At 37.1% G+C, this 23851-nt stretch overlaps 2 protein-coding genes, 2 long non-coding RNA genes and 1 other non-coding gene across 9 annotated transcripts; 2 read left to right on the top strand and 3 right to left on the bottom strand.

Annotated features, from left to right (window-relative positions):
- Positions 1-103: 103 nt before the first annotated feature.
- Positions 104-175, bottom strand: TRNAE-UUC (transfer RNA glutamic acid (anticodon UUC)). Its single transcript has one exon. It is a non-coding gene; the product is annotated as a tRNA-Glu (tRNA).
- Positions 176-2404: 2229 nt separating this feature from the next.
- On the bottom strand, positions 2405-4621 carry LOC7477635 (probable ubiquitin-conjugating enzyme E2 18). The gene is made up of 6 exons (XM_024600790.2): positions 4471-4621; positions 4261-4364; positions 4061-4163; positions 3867-3930; positions 2846-2934; positions 2405-2752 (listed from the first exon to the last, which is right to left on the bottom strand). Exons 1-6 carry the CDS (start codon positions 4498-4500, stop codon positions 2657-2659), a joined length of 486 nt encoding a protein of 161 aa, XP_024456558.1. The 5' UTR covers positions 4501-4621; the 3' UTR covers positions 2405-2656.
- A 986-nt stretch (positions 4622-5607) lies between these two features.
- On the bottom strand, positions 5608-8873 carry LOC7493527 (BEL1-like homeodomain protein 11). 4 transcript variants are annotated; one of them, XM_024601064.2, is made up of 5 exons: positions 6711-8873; positions 6260-6639; positions 6106-6166; positions 5843-6009; positions 5608-5749 (listed from the first exon to the last, which is right to left on the bottom strand). In XM_024601064.2, the coding sequence occupies exons 1-4, from the start codon at positions 7497-7499 to the stop codon at positions 5851-5853; spliced, it is 1389 nt and encodes a 462-aa protein (XP_024456832.1). In that variant the 5' UTR covers positions 7500-8873; the 3' UTR covers positions 5608-5749; positions 5843-5850. The 4 variants fall into 4 exon arrangements, with proteins under 4 accessions (XP_024456832.1, XP_024456833.1, XP_024456830.1 ...); XM_024601065.2 differs by having other exon boundaries at positions 5608-5720; XM_024601062.2 differs by having other exon boundaries at positions 5608-6009; positions 6711-7846; positions 7940-8870.
- An 896-nt stretch (positions 8874-9769) lies between these two features.
- Positions 9770-11925, top strand: LOC18099676 (uncharacterized). The gene is made up of 2 exons (XR_002981858.1): positions 9770-10531; positions 10652-11925. It is a non-coding gene; the product is annotated as an uncharacterized LOC18099676 (long non-coding RNA).
- An 8286-nt stretch (positions 11926-20211) lies between these two features.
- Positions 20212-23311, top strand: LOC18099675 (uncharacterized). Of its 2 annotated transcripts, none has more exons than XR_008059182.1 (3): positions 20212-20725; positions 22543-22706; positions 22827-23311. It is a non-coding gene; the product is annotated as an uncharacterized LOC18099675 (long non-coding RNA). The 2 variants fall into 2 exon arrangements; XR_002981857.2 differs by lacking the exon at positions 20212-20725 and adding an exon at positions 22005-22462.
- The last annotated feature ends 540 nt before the right edge of the window (positions 23312-23851 follow it).

Below are 23851 nucleotides of genomic sequence, written 5' to 3'. Positions count from 1 at the left end.
ATATTTAGTCTTATGGCCCAAATTCTGTGGGCTGCATTACGAATCTGACTAAAGTAAGGGCCTAAATCATACTTCACATTAAGCAGCGGAGAAATGTAAAAAATTCCGTTGCCGGGAATCGAACCCGGGTCTCCTGGGTGAAAGCCAGATATCCTAACCGCTGGACGACAACGGAGATCTTGTCGGAGATTGAAGCTAATCATATTCATATTGAATTATTAAAAATTCCCATTCCAAGCACAGCTTAATTACACCGTGTAAAAAATATTAGTCATATTTTCAATTCAAAGTCAATCAAAGATGACGCATCTAAACATCCAAAACAAACAAATCCGATCCTGTGCACCGGGTAGTTGCTAATGCTTCTCCTTCTCTTGCTTTTCCTTTCCTACCTCAACCAGCCCATTTATGCCCAATACCACCACCACCACCAATATACTATACTATACATTAGAGAACCTAGAGTGGAAACATTGTTTATATGAACCATACACCACCTTAATTTTATTTTTTTTCCTTTTTTCATTTGTATCCTTCACTTTTTTTTATATGGTACTTCAAACCTTTTTTTACAGCCTCAAATCTTTTTTTTCTTTTGTTTTTTATTGGGTTCTTCAAACTCTTTTTTTTTTCTTCCACAACATTCTTTTTTATTTGATCCTTTTGCTTTCCATCAATTGTGGTTAGGGTTCATCAAATTGACTGTCAAAAAATCATGAAATAATGCAAAATGAAAGAAATATTAAAAAAAATGATGAAAGTACAATATAGGAGAAAAACACAATCCATTATGAGTTGCAATAATTATCCACAATACTTTTTTTTTTATTACTTAACTTTTTTTTACATTAAATTGAGTTTGGATTATATTTGATGTTTTTATTTTGGATAACTTTACATGAGGCTCTCGTGATGTGAAGAATATATTTTAACAATGAGTTAATGCTCAATTTAATAAAAAAAAAATAAGATTTTATTGATTCAAACCTATTAAAAATTTAGGATTCTAATTTCAAAAAAAAAATTTCATCTTTTTTTTCTTCTAAAAAATAACATCTTTATCTTAACTTTTAGACTTGATCTTTGATTGAAATCAACAAATTTATTATTATTTATTAGCATATATATAATTCTTGATTTATTTTATTTACATCCATATAAATTTTTTAGTTTGTAGTTAATTTTTTATGATAAAATATGTTAATAACGCACAAATTTTTTTGTAGTGTTGAGAAAAAAAAAGAAGCTCCATCCCACGGCATAGCACCCAGAATCAAACTAGTACACCATCTTTGTTGTGGCTGAGCCCAACTTCAGGATGAGAGGTCTTGTTTTGTCTTCCTAGTAGCTTGGCAGGATTTGAAGAACTAGTGGCATTGACTTGGGTATGAGCGGTGCTGTTTCTCCCCTTTTCACTTCTTAATTCAACAGCTACCACTGCTAGAAAGAAAAGAATCCAAAAGATTCTCATTTGTGCCTCCATCAGTTCAGCAAGTAAGCTTCAGAAGATAGAATGTAGCAATTTCATGCCACTTCGTAGAAGTTAGTAAGCTTATTCAGTCCATTTCACAACTTGGTTTTGGTCCCTACCTGATCCAATAACTAAACCTCAACGAATCAAACATCCTCTGAAAGAGTGAAAAAGATGGCTTCCCAAACTTTGTCCCCGCTTGCAATTTGGAAGGAAGCAGCAATGCAAGCTAACCAAAATCCTCAAAATATCCATGCAATTTACACTCTGCCTAGGCAAGCGCGTATCAGCTATCGATCCTTGACAGCGATATCTTATTCGTGTAATTTCATTTCGAATTAAAGTATATTAAGACTGCTTTTGATCAAAATATATCTGACGTCTTACAGTATGCTACGCCTACTGATTTATGGATGGGCATGCCAGATTGTCGAAAAAGAAAAAACATGGCAACGAATAACCCGTCTGTTTCAAGTGATGAGCCATGTTAAAAGCAAAAAAATGGTCGCATGATGATGAAGCACCGTCGAATACCGAAGAGCTTCCTTTTTCACGCAAAGAGCAAATGCGAGGTAGTCTATTGCCCACGCAGTGGTGAGTCTACCTTCCTTGAAATCAGCCTTTGTACATCACCCCTTTCGCTAAGGCTATTCATGGCCAGAAGACTCAAACATCGCTTTCTTTATACATTTATATAAGGCTTAAAATCACCCATTTATTCCCTGGTAGGGGAATATAGTTTCAATCTGGCACTTGATTGAAAAACTCTGAAAGAGTTGCAATATGGAATTTTTGGCTTAAAAAAAATACTTCCCATTGAATCTCTAATAGTTTTTGCTGGAAAAGATATACATCAGACGCCATTAGAATATATGCAGTATCTTTTGGGCATCTTATGACTCGGCTGTACTTGGTCTTAAATGCCTAATAAGATAGTAATAAAGGGAGAAGCCATATAAGTTGTTCTCCTTGATTAATATTATATATATTGCTTGCAAGCCCCTAATGGTGGCATCAAGGTACAAAGAAAAAAAATACCAGGTACGTGATTCACGGCCAAGGAAAAAAGTAAAGTGGTTACCAGAGCTATGGCCGCTCAAAGCCTTGCCAGGCCCCGTTCCACATCATCCATGATAAATGGAACTTATAGCCTTGTTATACACAGATGACAGATACATAATGGAATTAAACCTTGTCATCATGGAACCACCATCTTGTCTCCTTGGGAGATCGGCCACTCCTACAGTTCTTCACATAACGATCGTTGTCAGCAGGACGTTGCTGCAAACCATAACAGTGTATATATATGAGTGCTTGATAGAACAGGTAGAGCAAACAAAACAACTTTTAAATCTCAACAATTTTGAAACTAACCTTCACCGTTGAGCTCGATAACATAGAGAGAATGCTGATACAGATAGAACTAACAGTCATAGCCGGGGACCATGAATCATACAGTATGTCTGCAAGAACCAAGAACAAATAACAAAAATATTAATTACATACCTGTTCAAGGCACAACTGACCACCGTACCCTTGGTCGAAGAAGGGAAGCAAATGAAAAGACTACTAATATTATTTTCATGGAATGTCTTCTGAAGATGAAAAATATAACGAGTCTTCGGGCAGTAATGCAGAAACCGCACCCCTCCATGTGCATAATATTTACAACCAGCAAAGCCCAAATATAGTCCACTTGGTTAATAAGATAATGTTAAATATATCGTTCAATTTATAACTTCTTTGCAAGTTGAAAACAATACAACAGAGAACCAAACAAATAGAAGATTTGCTTTATATTTCACATTTGTTTTTAGCTTCTATTGTCTGACATAACATGCAAGTAAACTGAGTAAATTAAGATGCAGACAGAGTAAATTTTGTTTCCAAGTTCCACAACCAACCTTCCACATATCAATGATTTACGAGCTACCATTGCACACCATTGTTTCAAACAAAACTCATTTGCCAAAAAAAGCAAGATGCAATGCTTCAATCCTGCTTGCCTAAGACAACCACCACCACTTCAAAATCTCCTTGAAACAAAGCCCTTATTCAAAGAATATCAAAACAACAGCATGGAATACAAAAGAATCTTCGAAGAACAACATGAAAAACTTCTTTGTACAGAAGCACCTAATAGACCTTACAACCAGAGCCAAAACCTAAGGAGGTATACTCTAAAAGCTTGGAGCGAAAGCTCATTTATAAAACCTTGAGAATCCAACTCAATCTATCTTCGATTCATACACAACGCAACGTAGTCAGAATCTCTAGCCTTAGGGCTATTATCCACTCAAAAAATAACAATAAACTTACACAATAAGCAAAAAGGAGAATGATGTTAAGCAATTTAACTAAATAAATATCACTCTACCATCAAGCAGTCAATTACCTAAACAGATATGTCCATTGCTGTAGATGTGAGGATGCAGAGGAGCCGGCGGGGCAAAAATCACCTGTTCCATCAATTTAACAAAATAAATACATAAATAAAATCATGAAAATGAAGCACAATTATTCTCAAATAACCAATTCACATAAAATAGAAAAATTAAAAATTAAAAAGAAATGGAACAAATCACTAACCTGTGGTGCTTCCATAGGGTAATGTTCAGGGAAATCAACTTGAAGCTGATAAGTTTCATTCGCATACAGAGTCCCTGCGGCTCCATTCACTTCAATCACCCATCTTTTACACCACAAATAATCCCAAATTAACCATAATTATATATATAAAAAACCCCCAATTAAAGCAAAACCAATCAAATTCGTGATTAAAACGGTACCGTTGGAGATTATCAGTGACTTTATGCTTGAAGCCTGAAGGAGGATTGAGTTGCCATTCTGCGAGCTCTTTTTGCAGCCTGTTGCAAGCGATCTTGCTTAAAGCCTACGCAAGAAAAGTCAAGGAAAAAAGAAACAATCGAGATTAGGGCATAAAATAAGCGTATATAGATATTTGCGTGTGGGTAGAGATTTATAGAAAGGACGAGGACCTTGCGTGACAGAGCGGAGCTGCTTGTCATGTTTTTCCTCAGAGAGAGAGAGAGAGAGAGAGAGAGGAGTGTCTGTCTGTGTGTGTTGTCGTTTATAAATGTGAGGCCAAATTCATGAAATCTACTTTGTCTCGTTATGGAGTGGGAGTAATGTTGTATTTTGGTCCCCGGATGATGGGTTTTGTATTATTTTAATCCTTTTATTAATTTTTTTTGTCCTGGTGCCATTTCTCGGTCGAACATTTTTTTTTAAATTTCTATAATTATTTGCTTTTTTTTCCTGTCAAATATTACCTGATGAGGTTCGTGGAATCATATAAGTATTAAGTTCTTTTTCCGAGACTAATGGATAAACTGAAAGATTGAGAAAACTAATCATAATTTTCATGTTTGATTAAGGTTTTGTGTTTTTAAGCTTTACCTCGCATTTTATGTTAAGAGTCAGGTGGTCAGTAGACTAATAAAAAAATCATATTTATCATGAAAAGAAAACATGAAGATGATACAAAGTTTTTTTTTAAAAAAAAAACATAATTTTTTCCTCTAGTTTTGGTACAATTTAATAACAGTGATTGGTGATCTATAGTCTCGAATGGAGCATATTTATCTGCAAGTGCTGCTCATTTCTCGGCAGATAAATGGTCAGATAACAGTTTGTTTTGGATTTCGGTTCTGTGTGCATGCCAATGCGAGCAGAACACATAAGAGTCCTAAATTTGCCGTTCTCCCCCTGAAAAACCCACCTAAATGTGGTAATAATTCCACCATACAATGCATGCATGAATGGGAACTTTCTAAGCTCTTTGACGGGGCTACGCTTTGGTTTCATCATAGGAAACATGTTGCCAACGCTATAGTAATACTTGGAGGCATCAGCTTCGAATGGGTGGAGAGCACCGGTAGGAGAATAGGACAGGGCATTTGGACCCTTTAGGCCTTTTTCGCATTTGGTCTGTGGGCTGGGTTTAGCCACTAGAAACCCTATTTCGTATGCTACTGTTTCAAGATTTCTAGGTGTTCTGTTTAACATTTCAACCCCTAATATTGAAGAAGTAATGCGGTGATCAATGCGCATCAAACTGTTTAGGATTTGCTTGCTTGGACATGTTACTGTTACAAATTTTCTAAACAGTGATAGAAAATAATCATGAAAAGTTGAAGTAGCTTAAACACTGGTGTTAGTTGTACAAGATGTGCTCCAGGCCCATGGCAGCTTGTGCTTTCCCTGAAAATCACATGACAGCTCCAGGCTGTTCTCAGATATTTCAGTTTTAATTGCCTAGGATGAATGATTACAAAAGATGTTAATTGTCTATTGCATGAAAGAAACAACGAAGCACAACTTGAAGAAGGAATTAATTTAGCTATCAACCTATTCCTTCAGTCCTCTGAATGATCTGTTACACCTTCCCTTGTTATGAAAGAACTGCCAGGTAAGGGGTTCGAGTCTTCAGAAGAATCTGCGAACTCCACTTTGTACATTTCTTCTATCATAGGCTTCCATAGCCGGACTCGAGCATTTATGAACCAGTTTGAGACCTAAAACAACAATGTTTGCCCACAACTTTATCAGTGTCGAGCTAAACCGTAAAGAAAGCAACATTTTAATGGAAGATAAAGCAAAATTAAACTTACTTGATTCTTTGTCAAGCCTGTCTGCGATGCTAACATTAGCTTCTCAGATTCATTTGGATACCTGTGTGTGAATAACGAAGTCGGTAAATCACAGATTTAAATTTTAATGAGAGGATGACCACCATGGACTTATCACTGATTTTAAAGGACTTACGGATGCAAGAAGTGTTCAAAAAGCCAAGAGCGAAGGATGGCTACAGAAGTCTCTGGCAATCCTCTGATGGGTCTCCATGCTTGCCTTTGGCTTTGCGTCATTCCAAGCTGTTGAAGAGACATCCGATTATGTTTGGTCTCTTTATCAAAAAAGCTAAGTGGTGACAATCCTGAGCTGGTTCTTGGTAAATCTTGAGAGAATTTTCTTCTTGTCTCATTGATCTGGGACACTATGGCATCTCTTAAGTTGCAGAAGTGCTTGGACATGGCTTGGAGCGCTAGAGCTGTGTAAGATTTGGCAGCTCCTAAACCTGCCATCTCCTCAAATGATGATACCACTTCTTCCATTTGATGGTAGTATTTCTCGTATCTTCCCTCAACCTGAAATCAACAAGATACCTCATTATTAACCTGCTGACAGAGAATGTGCACTCAATACTGTTTGGACTCACCTCCTCCAACAATGCTATAAGCTTTGCAATTTTAAGCTGGACTTCGTGTTTCTCAGCTTGCACAAGCCCATTTCCCCACAGTTCTGCTTTTAATTCAGAAGAAAGTCCAAGAGATCCTCTACAACGAATTAACCTTCGGACATATTTTTCATTGCTAATTTCAACTGCCTTGCAACTTACATGCACGGTTTCTTCTAGTAGGGACTGAGCAGGCTTTAAATACCTTGAATTCTCTATAGCAACAGCAAAAGATTCTGTTCCGTAAGCAGTAGTAGAACGTCTACTTAACGAGGCTGGTGATGATGGAAATCCACTACCAATGAGAGAATAGTCGTTGTTTGCTTGTTCACCTCCAGGATTACAAGCTTCCCTTGCTTCTTCTTCTCTAGGAATTAAGTAACTAGGACTCATGAGATCCGAGTTAAAGGATCTCTGCCTGTACTGAACTTGAGGAACAAGCATGTGAGAACCAAGAGACAGTGATAGCCTTTGAGCTTGACGATTGGTCTCATTTGCCGCTCCAAGAAGACTCATTAAGTGTCTTGTGTGGCTAATCTCGGATTCTTGCGCTACTGAGGGAGCTTGTACAAGGTCTATCGACCTAGACATTCTTTCCTCAAGAGACTGTATGCTAGGCAACACACCATGAGACTGAGGAAATGTGTTACTGCCAACTAAAGCATCAAAATTCTGGTTTTGAAATTGGTTTTGGCTAGTAATGGAGTCCGAGAAAATGAATTGGTGTAGCATGCTAGAAGCTGAATTTGAAGATGAATCTTGTGAAACCATAATACCAGTAAAGTAGGAAGGCAAAGAAGTATTGATTTGCAACTCAAGAGAAGAGTTCTATAACTTAAATGGTCAATATGGTATAGCAAAGAAAGCATCAGAGCTCAAAATACCAGGTTTGATTCCAGAATATTGGCTTTGCAAGCCAAAAAAAGGCAATATCTAGCCTGGAAGGAACTACAACTTGGGTTATCAACTTCTCATGCATTCATGATAACAAGAAGAAAGACAACGATCATCAAGTAGAAGGTCACAGACTCGCACAAGATCTGGCTTACAGCTCTTGAAGTGGCATTCTGTCCTAACTTGGATATAAAGCAACTGGAATCAAGAGCCAGAAAGAGGTACTGCATTATTAGGCATGACAAGAGATTACAACCAAACGAAGTTCATAATTATAAAGCGAATAACTATTGACAAATAAAAAGATCCAACAATACCAAGCCAAATGAAACCCAGTTGAGTGCAAATATGTAGAAGCAGAATTGAAACCAGAACTGCAAGTAAAACAAATTTCTGAAAGAATACATCAGAACATATTCGGAATGGGGAGAGAGAGAGCGAGAGGTGAAACAAAAAGTTCCAATATGTGGAACCCTTAAAATAGATGAAGAGAAAAAGAGCTGGTGAAACTTGAAAGTACAGTACAGGACCGTGGGAACAGAAGAAAACAAGTCAAGCCAACATCTTAATCAGTCTTTGCCAACTAACGCCTGCCCTGATCGAACTAGTTGTAAAAGTTTCAAACCACCCTTTAAAAGCTAAGATGGATTCAGTTAACTTTAATAAGCATAAAAAACAGTGGATGACAGAAGTCTAAGGCTACAAATCCACCAGTCTGTGAATTCTATATACTTTTGTTTAGAGCATAACAATTCCCTGAAGAAATTGATAACTCTCTCTCGGAAATAATGCGCAAGTCTAAAATGTAAGCACCTAAAAGCTATAATGCTAAGAGACAACCCTCTGCTAGTTCATTAAATGTGAGAAGCTAGTTGGTTGAGTAAAATGCAGAAGCTGAGGGCAAGAGATGGTCCCCCTTCCCCAACTTCTCCGAGTAAAAACCAACAAGCAAGAGCATCAATCTTTCAGCTTTAATGCTTGCAGTTACATTTCTTTGGGAGACTCAAAAGTACTTCCAGCTAAAAACAGTGTAATTCTCTCTCTCTCTCTCCTGGCTTGTCACAAGGAGAGTTCTTTAATATGTAAAATTTGTTCTGTTCATTGTGTTACTGTCATCTGCAAAAGGTAGAGAAAAAGCTGGCTATCTTTTGCACACTCCCAGTTTTAAGATTGTCTGTTTCTGAGACTGTGACCATATGGGAATATCTAGCTTTTTCTTGCTAGGTGCTGTAATCATGCATAGAGATGTTGAAAGGACACTGAATATCATGATCTTTCAAGCGCAAGTAGAAAATAAAAAATCCATCTTGTGCCCTCAAACAAAGAAAGAGAAGCTACAGACTTGTGGATGTGGTTTTGTGTGCTGATAAGACTGATTCTAGGTGTTTTTTTTTGGGCCGGGCCTTTGGATGCTTTAGCAATGATTCCATCTTTGTTCCTTTAGCCTCCTCCAGTTGTCACTCTCTGGTTCACTAACTTTGTTGTTTATCTTGGAACTTAAAGGCCCACACTGATAAGATTAAAGTGTCTGCATTTTCTGAATTGTTTCAGCAATTTCAAAAGGATAAATTCTGTCAGCTTTATTAGCAATTGTTTATGCCATGTAACTTGCCACAAGGAGAACTTGTAAAACCCAGTTTTGAACTTGCCTAGCTTTAACTAATGGCCTGAAAAAATTAGATCAGATGAAGTGGCTTTGTGATTTTCATGATAAATCTAGAAATTAGGTTCAACATGACAATCATTCCCCATAGCTTGGAAAGAGAAAACTGTGGGCACTAACACTGATAATTGTGTGGTCGTTCAAGGTTGCATTGGCTCAAATGGAATACCAGGTACCTCGGCTAACTAGAATGTGGACTCACCTTGAGCGCCAAGCAGGAGGCAGGGTGAAGGGCGTGGGAGAGAAACAAAACATCTCATTGTGCAACATGAAGAGATTCACTTTCTGTGATATTTGAATTTAGAACTGGCAATTGATTTGCTGAATTTGTCTTATGGACTTTGTAATCAACACTTTCAATGCGCGTGCAGTTTATTTGACATGATCATCTGTCGCATTTTGTCCTGCTAGATTGATGTTCTTAGAAAAAAAAAGCTAGATTCTGTTAGAAAACGTAGAAAGCAGTACAGGAATAGGCGTGCCTCTGTACCTGTTACCTGTCTCTATAGTATCTTCGGTAAGAAAACGCAAAAACATCCTGTTATCTATCCTTCCTTTTCTTTTTCAAAACAGAAAGAAAACCAGAGAGTGCAGGGGCGGTTCTTTAGACCGACCGCTAACATTATAGGTATGTCATGCATTTGACTTCATTTAGGTTGGTTACACAAACGCTGGAAAGAGTACACTACTTCTGAATCAATTAACAGGAGCAGATTGTTTGCTGAAGATCGGCTATTTGAGACACTGGGTCCAGCTATAAAAAGGGTTTAGGTCAGTCCAACAAGTTAGGAAAAGAAAAGTCTTCGTTACAACTTGCTTAGGGCTTGCATAATTATGTTCTTGCAGAACCAAACAATTATTGATTTCCAATTTGTACTGTAGACTTTTTGCGTTTATGAAACCAAAACGTTTGTGGCAACCTGGCTTACAGAAGCTGGCAGCATTTACTCACACGAGATGCTCGTGTTGTTTGGTTTCTTCCAGATGAAGAACGGGAATGTTTTTTCCCTGTGGAATCTTTTCCAATGGTTTTTCACTTGAAACAACTAGATAACTTTTGGTTCTTGCAATGTTAACTCTGTATTGATAACATCATGGCCACTGCTGCTTATGGCATCTTGACAGGGTCAGTGATGTGAAAAAACTAAAAATGGAAGCAGAGAGAAAACAAGATGTTGTTTGCGTGTCTGCTATGAATGGCGATGGGTTACAAGAATTCTGCAATTCAGTTCGGGAAAAACTGAAGGTATTGAGTTGGTGAAAACATTATGGTGTTTTTCGAAAACGGATAGTTCTGTTCATTCTTGCTACCAGGACTGGAGTTTCAAGTGCACTTGAAAACCTTAACAAGTTTCATTTGTTGTAGGATTCTATGGTATGGGTAGAAGCTTTGTTTCCATTTGACAAAGGGAAGCCTCTCAAGATCATACATCAGGTTCGAATGGTAGAGAGAACTGTGAGTATGTTCTAGATTGTTTTCATTTTCTTCTACGGAGAACTGATCCTCTTATTTTTTATTTTTGTCGTAAATTTTTCTTTCTACTCATTTGATTAGGAAAGTGGGACATTGATCAAGGCTCACGTCCCCCTTCGTTTTGCAAGGTTGCTAACTCCTATGAGACAGTTGTGTAAATCATAACTCTTTAGCGTATTTGATGCTCTTGTAGAACTGCAAGTACTATCCATGCCATTCATTAATTGTCATGTACGTATGAATCATCTGACAGTCATTTCTTTCCTGTTTCTATGGGGGAGAGACCACCAATTTTTTTAAATGGCCTTTCTTTTACACTTCATCCTCTCAATGAAGGCTTCTAGCACAGGATACTATCACGAAAGTTTCAGTATCTTCCCAAGTGTAACAAATTTGGAAAAGGACTGTGGTTTTCTGTTTCGGCATGAATGTTTAACCACTGTCATTGCTGAAGTAACAGCTCATGTAATTTGAGCTGACCTTTCGTCAAGCAGCGGTGGCGTATAGGAAGAGTTCTACTTGTTGACATCTGAAATTGTCAAGGTTTTTATGATTTGTAGTCGGCAAGTGCTGATGTCTGTTGTACCATACAAACTATCAAGGGTAACAAATCGTGATGATCGAAGAGAGCAGTGTGCTTCTTTGTGTTATGAATTCGACATTGCAAGACAAGCATGTGCAATATTTAGCTAACGGAGAGGACCCAGTAAATTTTGCACGTAAGCCATGTTGGGCTGCTGCCTTAATGAGTAGTATTGCAACTCCAAAATGGAAATCTGCGTCTCCATATCGCTGTATAAGCTCTCAACTCATGGGCTAAGCATACAAGTAGAACGTGCTGGATGACTTGGACATGCCGTGAGAAAAGATTAAAATGTTATTATCAAGGGGTGCTGCGTCTGAAAGGGTCAAAACGTTGTAGATTGTAGTTCTATAAAGCACAAGCTAATCCACTAATAGTAATTTTTTAATTAGTCATCTTACTAATATTTGATGAGCTTTGAGGATTTGAGATCCCTGTGGTTGTCATTTTTCTGGAATGGACTAATGGTATTTCTGTAACCCAATTACCCAAGGGCCAGCCGCCAGGGACATAGCCATGCCCATGAGCGCTTGAGCATAATAGCCGAAAGGAAATTCCTCTTATATCATTGGCTTTCTGTAAAGTGAAATTTAGTTTCATTGTCACTATTTTTCTCCTCTCATCAACAACGTTGCTAGCTCATCCTGGTTTTGGCTGGGGTGGTCCTTTTGGCGGTGGCTCGTTTGGTCTTTTCACTGAGTTTTATCAGTTTTCATGCCCCCAAGCAAATGACACTGTTATGTCAGTGTTAAGAAAAGCTATTGCAAAGGACCCCCGGATGGCTGCCTCTTTGCTAAGGCTGCATTCATTCATTCTTCTTCTTCTTCTTCTCCTTCTGCTCCTCCTCCTCCTCGTTTTACACAATCTGTTACCTTTTCTTTGAAATTTTCGTATCATATGGCCTTGAACAAATTTATAAGCACTGTGTTACTTTATTAAATTGTCATGCTATTGATCTGGCAGGGCTGTGATGCATCATTATTGTTAGACGATAGTTCAAAGATCGTGAGTGAGAAGAATTCAGCACCAAACAAGAATTCCCTTAGAGGATTTGAAGTGGTTGATGAAATCAAGGCTAATTTGGAAGAAGTTGTTAGTATAATGGAGACAAACAATGCCCCAACTCCACTATATACTAGTGGGAACAACTCATCTCCCACTTAGCACAAAGTGGAAGCACATGGTGGGAACAACTTATCCCACTTAGCATAAAGTGGAAGTTTATGGTGGCCATGATCTCTTGCTCCCAGCTTAGTCTATAATTAGACACATTGAAGAGCTGAGGCTTATGTGCTAGAAGAGAAAGTAGAGAACAGAGAAATAGAGAGAGCTAGAGTTAGTAGAGTTGAGTTGAGAAGAGTTTTCTGCTCCTCCTTATTTGTATTGTTTCTTTGATTGATTAATACAAACCAGTAGCTCCGTGGAGTAGGCAAGTTGTCGAACCACATAAATGTGTGTGTGTTTGATTTCTAAAATTTCCCAACAACTGGTATCAGAACTTGTTCTTGAAAAAAAGGGTGTTTGATCCAAACCCAGAAATAAAGGTTCTCAAAACGTGTTTTTATACATACCATCATGTAGGTGAAGAAGATATACATCCACTGGTGAAACTCCGGTGAAGAACTGACGTCTTTCATGCCCGCACGCACTCACACGCGCCGACGTCAGGACTGCCCACGCGCACAAACGCGCCACACGCTCCTTCTTCGCCCGACAACCTGTAACTGAACCAGGTTGACCCGCCACAGCATCCGCCAGTCAGGAGCCATAGCAGCAATTCCGCACAAGCATCAGCCACGTCATCTGACCAGTCAGCTCATGCCACATCATCAATAATTCCACACGGCTGTGACGCGTCATCTATGGTGGGCCTAGTTGCTTACGTGTCTGACATGTCATATTAGCCACGTCATCATCTTGAGGTTTGATCCGGTGCGCCGCAGACACTATTCATCTGACACGCGGCTTCATCTACATCGTCCATTAATCCAAAAGTTTGATTGATAAGATCTGAGCCATCCAAAGTCCGATTTGGGTGATTTCAGAGTCATTTCCAATGTTTTTGGCTATTCCCGACACATCTGTAAGGTTAGATTCAGCAGATTCAAATTCAAACATTATTAAAAATGGCAGATGAATAAAGGCTGCTGGAATTGAAAATTTTGATGGGACAGATTTTGGATATTGAAAAATGCAAATCGAAGACTATCTATATGGGAAGAAACTTCATCTTCCTTTGTTGGGGAGCAAACCAGAGAATATGCAAGAAGAAGAATGGCTACTTCTTGATAAACAAGTTTTGGGCATTATCCGACTATCCTTATCAAGAAGAGTTGCTCACAATGTTACAAAAGAAAAATCCACTACAAGATTAATGGAAGCCTTGTCTGGGATGTATGAGAAGCCATCAGCAAATAATAAAGTGCACCTGATGAAAAAGTTGTTCAACTTGAAGATGATCGAAAGCACCTCTGTTACACAACACCTCAATAACTTTAATACCATCACAAATCAATTGTCATCTGTTGAGATTGAGTTTGATGATGAGATTCGTGCACTCATCTTGCTAGCTTCACTTCCAAACAGGTGGGAAGGTATGAGAACAGCCATGAGTAACTCAGCTGGAAAATCCAAACTGAAATATGATGACATCTGAGACTTGATTTTGGCTGAAGAAGTGCGAAGGAAAGACTCAGGTGAAAGTTCAAGTTCAGGTTCAGCTCTCAACATCAACACTCGAGGGAGGAGACAGGATAGAGGCTTATCCAGAGATAAATCAAAATCAAGATACAGAAGTAAAAGCAAGTTTGGACCCAGAAAGCAGGTTGAATGTTGGAATTGTGGCAAACCTGGTCATTACATGAGGAGTTGCACAAAACCGAAAAAACCTGAAGCTGACTCTGCGAATGCTACCACAGATGAGGTACAAAATGCTTTGATTCTTGCTGTACAAAGTCCAATTAATGATTGGATTCTTGATTCTGGTGCTTCATTCCACTGTACACCACACCATGAAATGATGCAAAACTATGTTGCTGGAGATCACAGTGTAGTCTATCTGGCCTAGGGGTGTGCAAAAAAACCGGAAAACCAAATAAACCGAGAAAACCGAAAAAAAATTAATCGAAAAAACCGAACCGAGAAAAAAAACCAATTAAACCGATTAGAATAGTTAGAAAAAATCCCGGTTCGGTTCGGTTTTCGATTTTATAATGCAGGAACCGGTTGAACCGGCCCGAACCGAACCGGTTCAAAAAAAAAGTCCCTAACCAGTGTTTTGTGTTGACGGTATAAATAGAAAACGATGAACTCTCGCCTCTCTCCACTCGCTAACCCTAATTCCCTAACAGAGAAACACTCTCCCTCGCCCTTGCCGTCCCCCCTCTCCCTCGCCGTTAACCCTAACCAGAGCACCCGCCCCCGTACCAGAGCACCCACACCCTCTCGCCTCTCCGCCTCTTCGCCTCTCCCTCTCCAGTCTCCTTAGACTTAGAAAATAGAAACACGGTTACACAGATCCAAAACAGTTTGTGTTTCCATCGTTTGAAACCAGTCAAGCCTCTCATAAACAGATCGACGTTCCTCTTCATCTACGCAAGATCACATGGTACTCCACAGTCTCCACTACTCCGAAACCGAATCAGTTCTATAGCAGTGAGTTTTAATTTTGTTTTTTCTGTTTTAATTAATTAATTAATTAACTAATGGCTGCTCGTATTTTGCCTAGATTTATCTGTTTATCATCTATTTAATTTATTGTATTTGTTTTTTTTTTTCAATGCAGAGGTCAAATAATAAAGATACAGTTGCTGTGTTGATTCTGTTGAAGTGAAGGCATTCTGCTTGCTGCTTCATGTATGTCAGAATTTATTCGTATGTTTTTTAGATTATTCGAGTTAATTTGGATACTGTTAGAAAAAAAAAATTGTTGATACTGTTAGAAAAAAAATTGTTGAAATTACTGATTATAAAATTGCTTTACTAATTTGTTAGCAATTTCTATTTAATTATTGATAGTGTATAATCATCCGTATTTAGTACTGGTTTTTTTTTATGTTCAATGTTTATGCTTGCCTGCTTGGTGCTGTGTCTCCTCATGGCTATTATTACTGTGATTCTGTTCTGTGAACGAATTTAGTTTCATCACAAGAAAAATGATGTTTAAGTCTTTAAGATAACCTGTCAAATTTTTCAAGGCTTCATAAAACATAACCTGCAAATAATGAAAACAAAAATAACTCAAATAAGCTCTACAGAAGCTATTAATTAGTTTTGAGATTTTCTTTTTATGTTTATCTGTGTTGGTTTTATGCCCTGGTTCTGGTTTGTAGTGTGATAATATCACTTACCTTGCCACTGCTTCTGAAATGAATGGATGATAATGATATAGGCCTGAGAGAGACAATGTGTTTTTCTTTGCTGAATTCTTGTTTTATTAAGGTCATTAGTAGCAATGAAAAAATAATGGAATCTAGATTAATATCGGAATGAGGGTTAATTTAATATACAAACTCTTGCATGTTAATTTAATATACAAAACGCAGATAATTGGCACTGGTAGAAATGGCACTGGTCTGAAAACTGAATTTTTTTTATTTTATGAAAAGAGAATAATGTTTATATATATATTGTATTGTATTATTGTCTATTGAAATTACAAAATACAATCTCAGCACTCAGCAGCAGAATTTTTTTTACAACATATCAACCAAAATAAAAGAACTTAACTTGTGAAAATAATCTTTAAAATTACAGCTGAACTTATGCATGTCATATTATTGTTAATCTATTATAAATTATTGGTTTTTAACATGTTTTCATTATGTAATAACAGATGGAAACTACTCAAATTCAAAGTGCTTCATCCACGGGCACTACACCAACATCAACTACTTCTCCAACTTCAAAACCTAATGCAGAATCAACCAATGCAGGATCCACCACAGATACAAAAGGTAAACAACCTCAAGTCCTTACATCTAGGAAAAGAAATGCTGATGATAAAAAGAAGTCACAAATTTGGGATCACTTTACAAAACTTGATGTTGATCCTAAAACCCCTAGAGCTGAATGTAATTATTGTGGAAAACATTATGCATGTCATACTATTGTTAATGGCACAAGTAATATGTGGAGTCATTTAAAAGTGTGCAAGAAGTTCCCTTTTGTGATTGATAAGAAACAAAAGGTTTTGGTATTAGAACCTAAGATAGAGAAGGGTGAATTGGGAGAACAAAATGTGGGAAGTCTTAAGGCAATAGGTTATAATTATGATGAATGTAGACAAGCACTAGCAAAGATGGTTATAATTGATGAGTTGCCTTTTAATTTTGTGGAGGGTCGGGGATTTAAATTGTTTGCTAGGACTATGCAACCTAGATTTGACATTCCTTCTCGTTTTACAATTATGAGAGATTGTTTGAAACTTTATGTTGAAGAGAAGGATAGATTGAGGACAACTCTTAGGGGTCAACGATTGTGCTTGACAACAGATACATGGACATCAATCCAAAATATTAACTATATGTGTTTAACAGCTCATTGGATTGATAATGACTGGAATTTGCATAAAAGAATTCTTAATTTTTGTCAAGTTTCCAATCATATGGGTGAGACAATTGGCCAAGTTATTGAGAATTGTTTGTTGGAGTGGGGGATTGATAAATTGTTGACTATTACATTAGACAATGCAAGCTCTAATAATGTGACCATTTCATATTTAAAGAATGTGATGAAAGATTGGCCAACTAATATATTGTCAAATGAGCACTTGCATGTTAGATGTTGTGCACACATTGTAAACCTCATTGTGTGTGATGGCTTGAAAGAGATTAATGATTCAGTTGTTAAGATTCGAAATGCCATTAGGTTTGTAAGATCTTCACCGTCGAGGCATCTTGCATTTAAGAAGTGTGCTGAAAAGTTGCATATAGAGTGTAAGAAATCATTGTGTTTAGATGTTGCAACTCGATGGAATTCAACTTATCTTATGCTAGAAGCTGCTGAAAAGTTTGAAAAGGTGTTTGTGAGGTTAGGTGAAAAAGAACTTAGGTATATGAGTTACTTTTTGGAGGTTGATTCAAAGGGGAATAGAAAAAACATAGGGCCACCTGGTTTGGAGGATTGGGAAAATGCAAGAATTTTGGTTAAGTTCTTAAAGATCTTTTATATGGTTACATTGAGATTTTCTGGCTCATTGCATGTCACATCAAATTCTTTCTTCAATGAATTGATTTACATGCATACAAACTTGTTGCAATTGTGTAAAAATAAAGATAGTATTTTAAGTGGAATGACATTGAAGATGATGTTAAAGTTTGAGAAGTATTGGGGTTGTGAAGTAAATCAGAATTTTTTATTATATGTGGCTAATGTCTTAGATCCACGTTTTAAGTTGAAATATGTGAAATTTTGTTTTGGTGATTTGTATGATTATGACAAAGCACAATTGCTAACAAATAAGGTGAAAGATACTTTGATGAGCTTGTATGAGTTTTATTTGAAAATTGATGAAGTGGTGCATAATAATAGGCATAAACAGGATGTTAATGCTATTGATGATGTGGAGGTAGATGTTAACACTTTGGCTCGATTCAAAAGACATTTGCTGGAGGTGGATAGTGTGGAAAATAAAAATGAGGTTGAGAGGTATTTGATTGAAGGTTGTGAGGATCCTAATGATGATAAGTTAGATATTTTGGGTTGGTGGAAAAGTAATGCTTTGAAATTTAAGATACTTTCAAAGGTTGCACAACATGTTCTGGCTATTCCTATATCCACAGTGGCTTCTGAATCAGCATTTAGCACAGGTGGTCGTGTACTTGATCAATTTCGAAGTTCTCTCTCTCCAGCAACTGTTCAAGCACTCATTTGTTGTCAAAATTAGTTGCATCATGGATCAATTCCAACTGATATTAGAAGCTTGATAAATGATCTTGAAACCTACGAAAACCTTGAGTCGGGTAATTTTTTTTAGAAATTTGCACCTTTTATTTTGTTATTTATTAATTAAATTGTTTGCAATCATCTAACATGTCTAATTTTTTATTTTGTAGAATTTGGTGGAAAGTTACATTTAGTAACGGATGATAATTAGTTCAAAAGTTACTTTGATGGTAAAATACTACTATTTATTTTTACATATTCTAATTTATTTTATCATGTTATAATTTTAGATCTTGATTTTCAGGTTTTGATGTCAATGGTATTACGGAATCAAAGTGCAATGTTCTTGTCATCTTGTTGTACTTTTTGATTGAGATGATGTGCACAATGAAGATTTATATTTTTTGCATGAAGTATTTTATTTTTTATGGCAATGTTATTTGTTGTTTTTTTAAGCCCATTTTGAAGGCAATGCTTTGTAATTTTAATTTTAATTTGGTGTGTGTGTTATTTAAATTTTGATGCATGCGGAGTCCAAACTCCAAAATATAAATATTAGAAAGATGTTCAACATATTAAACATAATATTAGCACTAATAATTTAATATAAATGAATATTTAGTGAAAAAAAATATTAAATATATTATAGAATTTTGTAACAAAATTAGATGATATTTACATTAATTACAAGCCCATCAGAAAACCCATCAGAAAGCCCATTAAAAAGCCCGAAAAAGCCCAAAAGGCCCAAAAAAACAATAATACAGGTTTTCCGGTTTTTCTGATAAAAAAACCGAACCGAACCGAACCGAAACCGGTCGGTTTGAACCGGTTCCGGTTCGGGTCCGGTTTGAATTTTTAAGTTTTTCAAAATTTGATTTTGGTTAGTTTTTTGGGTAAAAACCGAACCGAACCGAATTTGCTCACCCCTAATCTGGCCGATGGACAACCAATAGATATTATGGGTATAGGAGATGTGCAAATCAAGACAATGAATAGATCTATATGGAACTTACAAAATGTAAGGCATGTTCCTGGATTAAAGAAGAAGCTGATCTCCGTTAGACAACTTGACGATAGTGGTCATTCAATCTTTTTTTCTGGAGGTATGTGGAAGGTATCGAAGGGAGCCATGGTTTTGGCTCGTGGAAAGAAAACCGGCACCTTGTTTATAACCACAAGATTTGCAGATATTTGTCATAACCCAATTTTTGATCATTTTATTTTAATTATTATTATTATTTTATTTACTGAAAAGGATAAAAAATGATGATAATAATGAAAAAACAAGTAAAATGAAATAAATGAAAAATGAATTAAATTTTGGGTTAAAGGCAACATGATTGGAAGTTTTGGGATTTAATTAAACTTTGGAATTAATCTAATTAATCCAATCAAGGGTTTAATTGGAGAATTGATAAGTTTTGAGACTTAATTGAACTTGGAATTGATTTAATTAATCCAATTAGGGGTTTAATTGGAGAATTGATAAGTTTTGAGACTTAATTGAGCTTGGAATTGATTTAATTAATCCAATTAAGGGTTTAATTGTAAAATTGATAAGTTTTGAGACTCAATTGGACTTGAATTTAATTTAATTAATGAAATCAGGGACTTAATTGAAGAATTACCAAAGTTTGGGGTTAATTGGGGGCAAAATTGCAACAGATTAGAGTCCAAAGACTGTTTTGTAAAAAGCTCAGAACTGCAGGGGTCCAATTAAAGTTTATCCAGGGGCTTGCTTACGAAAATTTCAAGAATTCCGAGGACCAAATTGAAAGCAGCCTTAAGAATTGGAAACGGAGCCGTTTTGCAGGCGACCGTTCGCTTGTCTTCTTCCTGCAACGGCTCCGCCATTAATGGCAGAAACGTTTCTCCATTGAATGGAGCGCCTCACGCCATTATTGCTGACCGTTACCACTACCGGGGGCTGTCTCTGGCCTTATAAAAACCGGGTGAAGGCAACCTCGCGGAGGGAGAGAAAACGGGGGGAGGAAAAAGGAAGAAAAACTGGGGAGTGAAAGGGGGGAAAACAGTGGGATTTTGGACGAGAAACCGAGAAAAAAACTTCAGCTAAACCCAGACAAAAAACCAGAGAAGAAAATCAGAGCAAAGAAGAGAGAAAAAGCAGAGCACAAATCCAAAGCAATAATACACAGAGAGAGGGGAAAAGAAACCGAAGAAAAGCAGGGAAAACAGGGGAAGCACACAGGGAGATGAAGAAAAAATGAAGACTGGGAACTAACACAGAAAAACAGAGGAAAAATAAAACCCACGGACGAAGAACAAAGAAAAAAACAGATACACAGAGAGAGAGGGAGAGAATCCTGAGAGCAGAAGAAAGCAAGAGATAAAGCGGAAGAAGGGAGAGGACGTTGCTCGGCCAGATCGTCACCAGAGTTTCCATCTTCGGTCTTCAAGGTGCAGGTCAGTAGCACAGACGACGTTGCTCGGCCAAGTCGTCACCAGAGTTTTCATCTTCGGTCTTCAAGGTGCAGGTCAGTAGCACTCTTCTTCCCTCATCTTTCCTTTTTAATTACACTAGCACTGTTGCCAGCATGCGTGAGTAATTCACGCGTGCTTCTTCTTCTTTTGCCCAGCCGGGCCACTGGCCCAAGCCAGTGGCCGGGCCGGGCCGGCTGGGTCTAGGCCGGGCCGGCTGGGTCTAGCCCAGCCCATGTGGGCTGAGCTGGGCCCAGCCCCAAAAAATATAAAAAAATAAAAATAAATAAAAATAAAAAAATAGAAAGTGTAGAAATAAAAATTTTGCATGTCTTAGAAAAAATATATTTTTGTCAATTTATTCACTGATATCAGGATCGGGAATAAAAAAAGGAAAGAAAAGAAAATATACTGTTTTTTTTTTTGCAGCTAAGAATTTTTACCAACGCCAGAGTTGGAATTATTTGTGGTGGAATTTTTACCAACACCAGAGTTGGAATTATTCGAGATCGAATATTCACTGGCGCCAGAGTCAGGAATATTATAAACAAATCATCATAACATAAACGAATAAATGTTTAGCAATTTAAGACAAAATCAGCAATGCAGTCTGCCTCAGGCAGAACGTTTAAGGGGTGATAATATCTTCCCTTTTACGTAACCAGTCTCGTACCATAGAATCTTTGTTGACCAGTTAGGGTTCCTAGTGACCATAATATTAGGTGGCGACTCCTTAAACAAGATATTTTCCCTAAAAGAACCAGATGCCAGAAATCTGTTCTTTTTTCATAAATCAAGATTATTAATATTTTTAGGGTTGCCGCGATGTCGGGTGCGACAATATTATTGCCTCTACTGAAGCAGAAAATCAAACACACACACATTTACGTGGTTCGGCAACTTGCCTACTCCACGGAGCTATTGGTTTGTATTAATCAATCAAAGAAACAATACAAACAAGGAGGAGGAGAAAACTTTTCTCAACTCAACTCTACTCACTCTAACTCTCTTTATTTCTCTGTTATCTGTTCTCTACGCTCTCTTCTAGCACACAAGCATCAGCTCTTCAATGTGTCTAATTATAGACTAAGCTGGGAGCAAGAGATCATGGCCACCATGAACTTCCACTTTGTGCTAAGTGGGATAAGTTGTTCCCACCATGTGCTTTCACTTTGTGCTAAGTGGGAGATGAGTTGTTCTCACTAGTATATAGTGGAGGTGAGGCATTGTTTGTCTCCATTATACTAACAATCTCTCATTTTGAGACAAACAATGAAATTATCTTTTACACTTGATAAACTGAAGTTGTGTAAAACTTCAGTTGGTCTTAAAGGATAAAAGATAATTTCATTGTTTGTCTTCAAGTGGGAGATTGTTAGTATAATAGAGACAAACAATGCCCCACCTCCACTATATACTAGTGGGAACAACCCATCTCCTACTTAGCACAAAGTGGAAGTTCATGGTGGCCATGATCTCTTGCTCCCAGCTTAGTCTATAATTAGACACATTGAAGAGCTGAGGCTTGTGTCCTAGAAGAGAGCGTAAAGAACAGAGAAATAGAGAGAGCTAGAGTGAGTAAAGTTGAGTTGAGAAGAGTTTTCTCCTCCTCCTTGTTTGTATTGTTTCTTTGATTGATTAATACAAACCAGTAGCTCCGTGGAGTAGGCAAGTTGCCGAACCACGTAAATGTGTGTGTGTTTGATTTCTGGAATTTCCCAACAGAAGCATGCTCTCAAACTGTCTCCTGTGCGGACATTCTCGCCTTGGCAGCTCGTGCCTCAACTGTGATAGTAAGCAAAATCTCCAATTCTCTAAGCTTTCCTTGGCTTATTAACCCCTTTTTCTGCTAACAAACACTGGTTTGGTACAGAGCAGTGGACCCAATTGGGAACTCCCATTAGGAAGAAAGGACAAAGACTGCGAACCTGAGTGGCTCAAACAACAACATTCCCACTCTCAACTCTACTATCCAAAACCTCATAACATTTTTCAAGCGTCAAGGCCTTAATGAGGTCGACCTTGCTGCTCTCTAAGGTTAGAACACATACACATCCTTCAGCTATCGTTAGTATCTGTTTCCCATCCCTTCAGAACAAAGACACATTAATAATTATTCTGAATCTTTTGATTAATTTGAAAAATGCCATGTTTCAGGAGGGCATACAATTGGGGTGGCAAGGTGTGTGACCTTCAAACAGAGACTGTAAAACCAAAATGGAAACAACCAACCAGATCAGACTCTAAAGAAAAACTATTTCTTAGATCTGAAGTCAGTATGTCCAAGATCAGGTAGAGACGATAACCTTTCTCCTTTGGACTTGGCCTCTTCAGCAAAATTAGACAACTCTCACTTCAAGCTCTTACTTTGGGGCAAAGGGCTTCTCACTTCTAATGAAGTGCTTTATACAGGAAAGGATGGCAAGACTATTCAGTTGGTTAAGAGAAATGCTGAAGATGAGGGCCTGTTCTATGAGCATTTTGCCAAGTCTATGGTTAAGATGGGAAACATTAGCCCTCTTACAGGTTTTAATGGTGAAGTTAGGAGGAATTGTCGCCTTGTTAATTAGAAAAAAAAATAGTTATCATGTAAACATGTGAAGAACATATTGTATTATAAATGTATTGTATTTGAGCTTTAATTATGGTGGAATCTGATTTCTTTCATGAATTGAAGTGTTGCAACCTGTAATAGATACTAATTAGTGCTGTTTTAATTTTTTTTGAGTAAATTCAATTCCTACCTTTTCTTTTCTAGATAAAAATTAGTTTTAACCTCTTTATTAGCTCTTAATCAGAGTTATAAAATTCGGTTTAGCTTGACAATTCAATTTAATTATTTAAAGTTTAACTTGCAGCATGTTTTATTTAAAACCAGAATTTTTTTATCAAAATAATATATTTTCATTTTAAAAAACAAAATCACATCATTTTATTTTCTAAAAATCTTGAAACAAAATTGTTAACTTAAATTTTGAGTCGTTTTTTTATAATTATGCTCCTAATTATAAACATGACTTGAAAAGGGGATTTCAAATAAAGTTTTATCTCTCTCTTTACTTTTTTTTTATTAAATTTATTTTCTACATAAATACATTTACCTATTCTTAATTTGCTTTTTTTCTTTTTTTTAAAAAAAAAGAAGAAATAAAGAAACATAAAGGACTGGCCATCTTTAAGTT

This window comes from Populus trichocarpa, chromosome 5 (genome assembly GCF_000002775.5).
Source record: "Populus trichocarpa isolate Nisqually-1 chromosome 5, P.trichocarpa_v4.1, whole genome shotgun sequence".
NCBI classification, from domain to species: domain Eukaryota; kingdom Viridiplantae; phylum Streptophyta; class Magnoliopsida; order Malpighiales; family Salicaceae; genus Populus; species Populus trichocarpa.
Note: the sequence above shows the minus strand (reverse complement) of the source record. Positions and strands in the feature narration are given on the sequence as shown.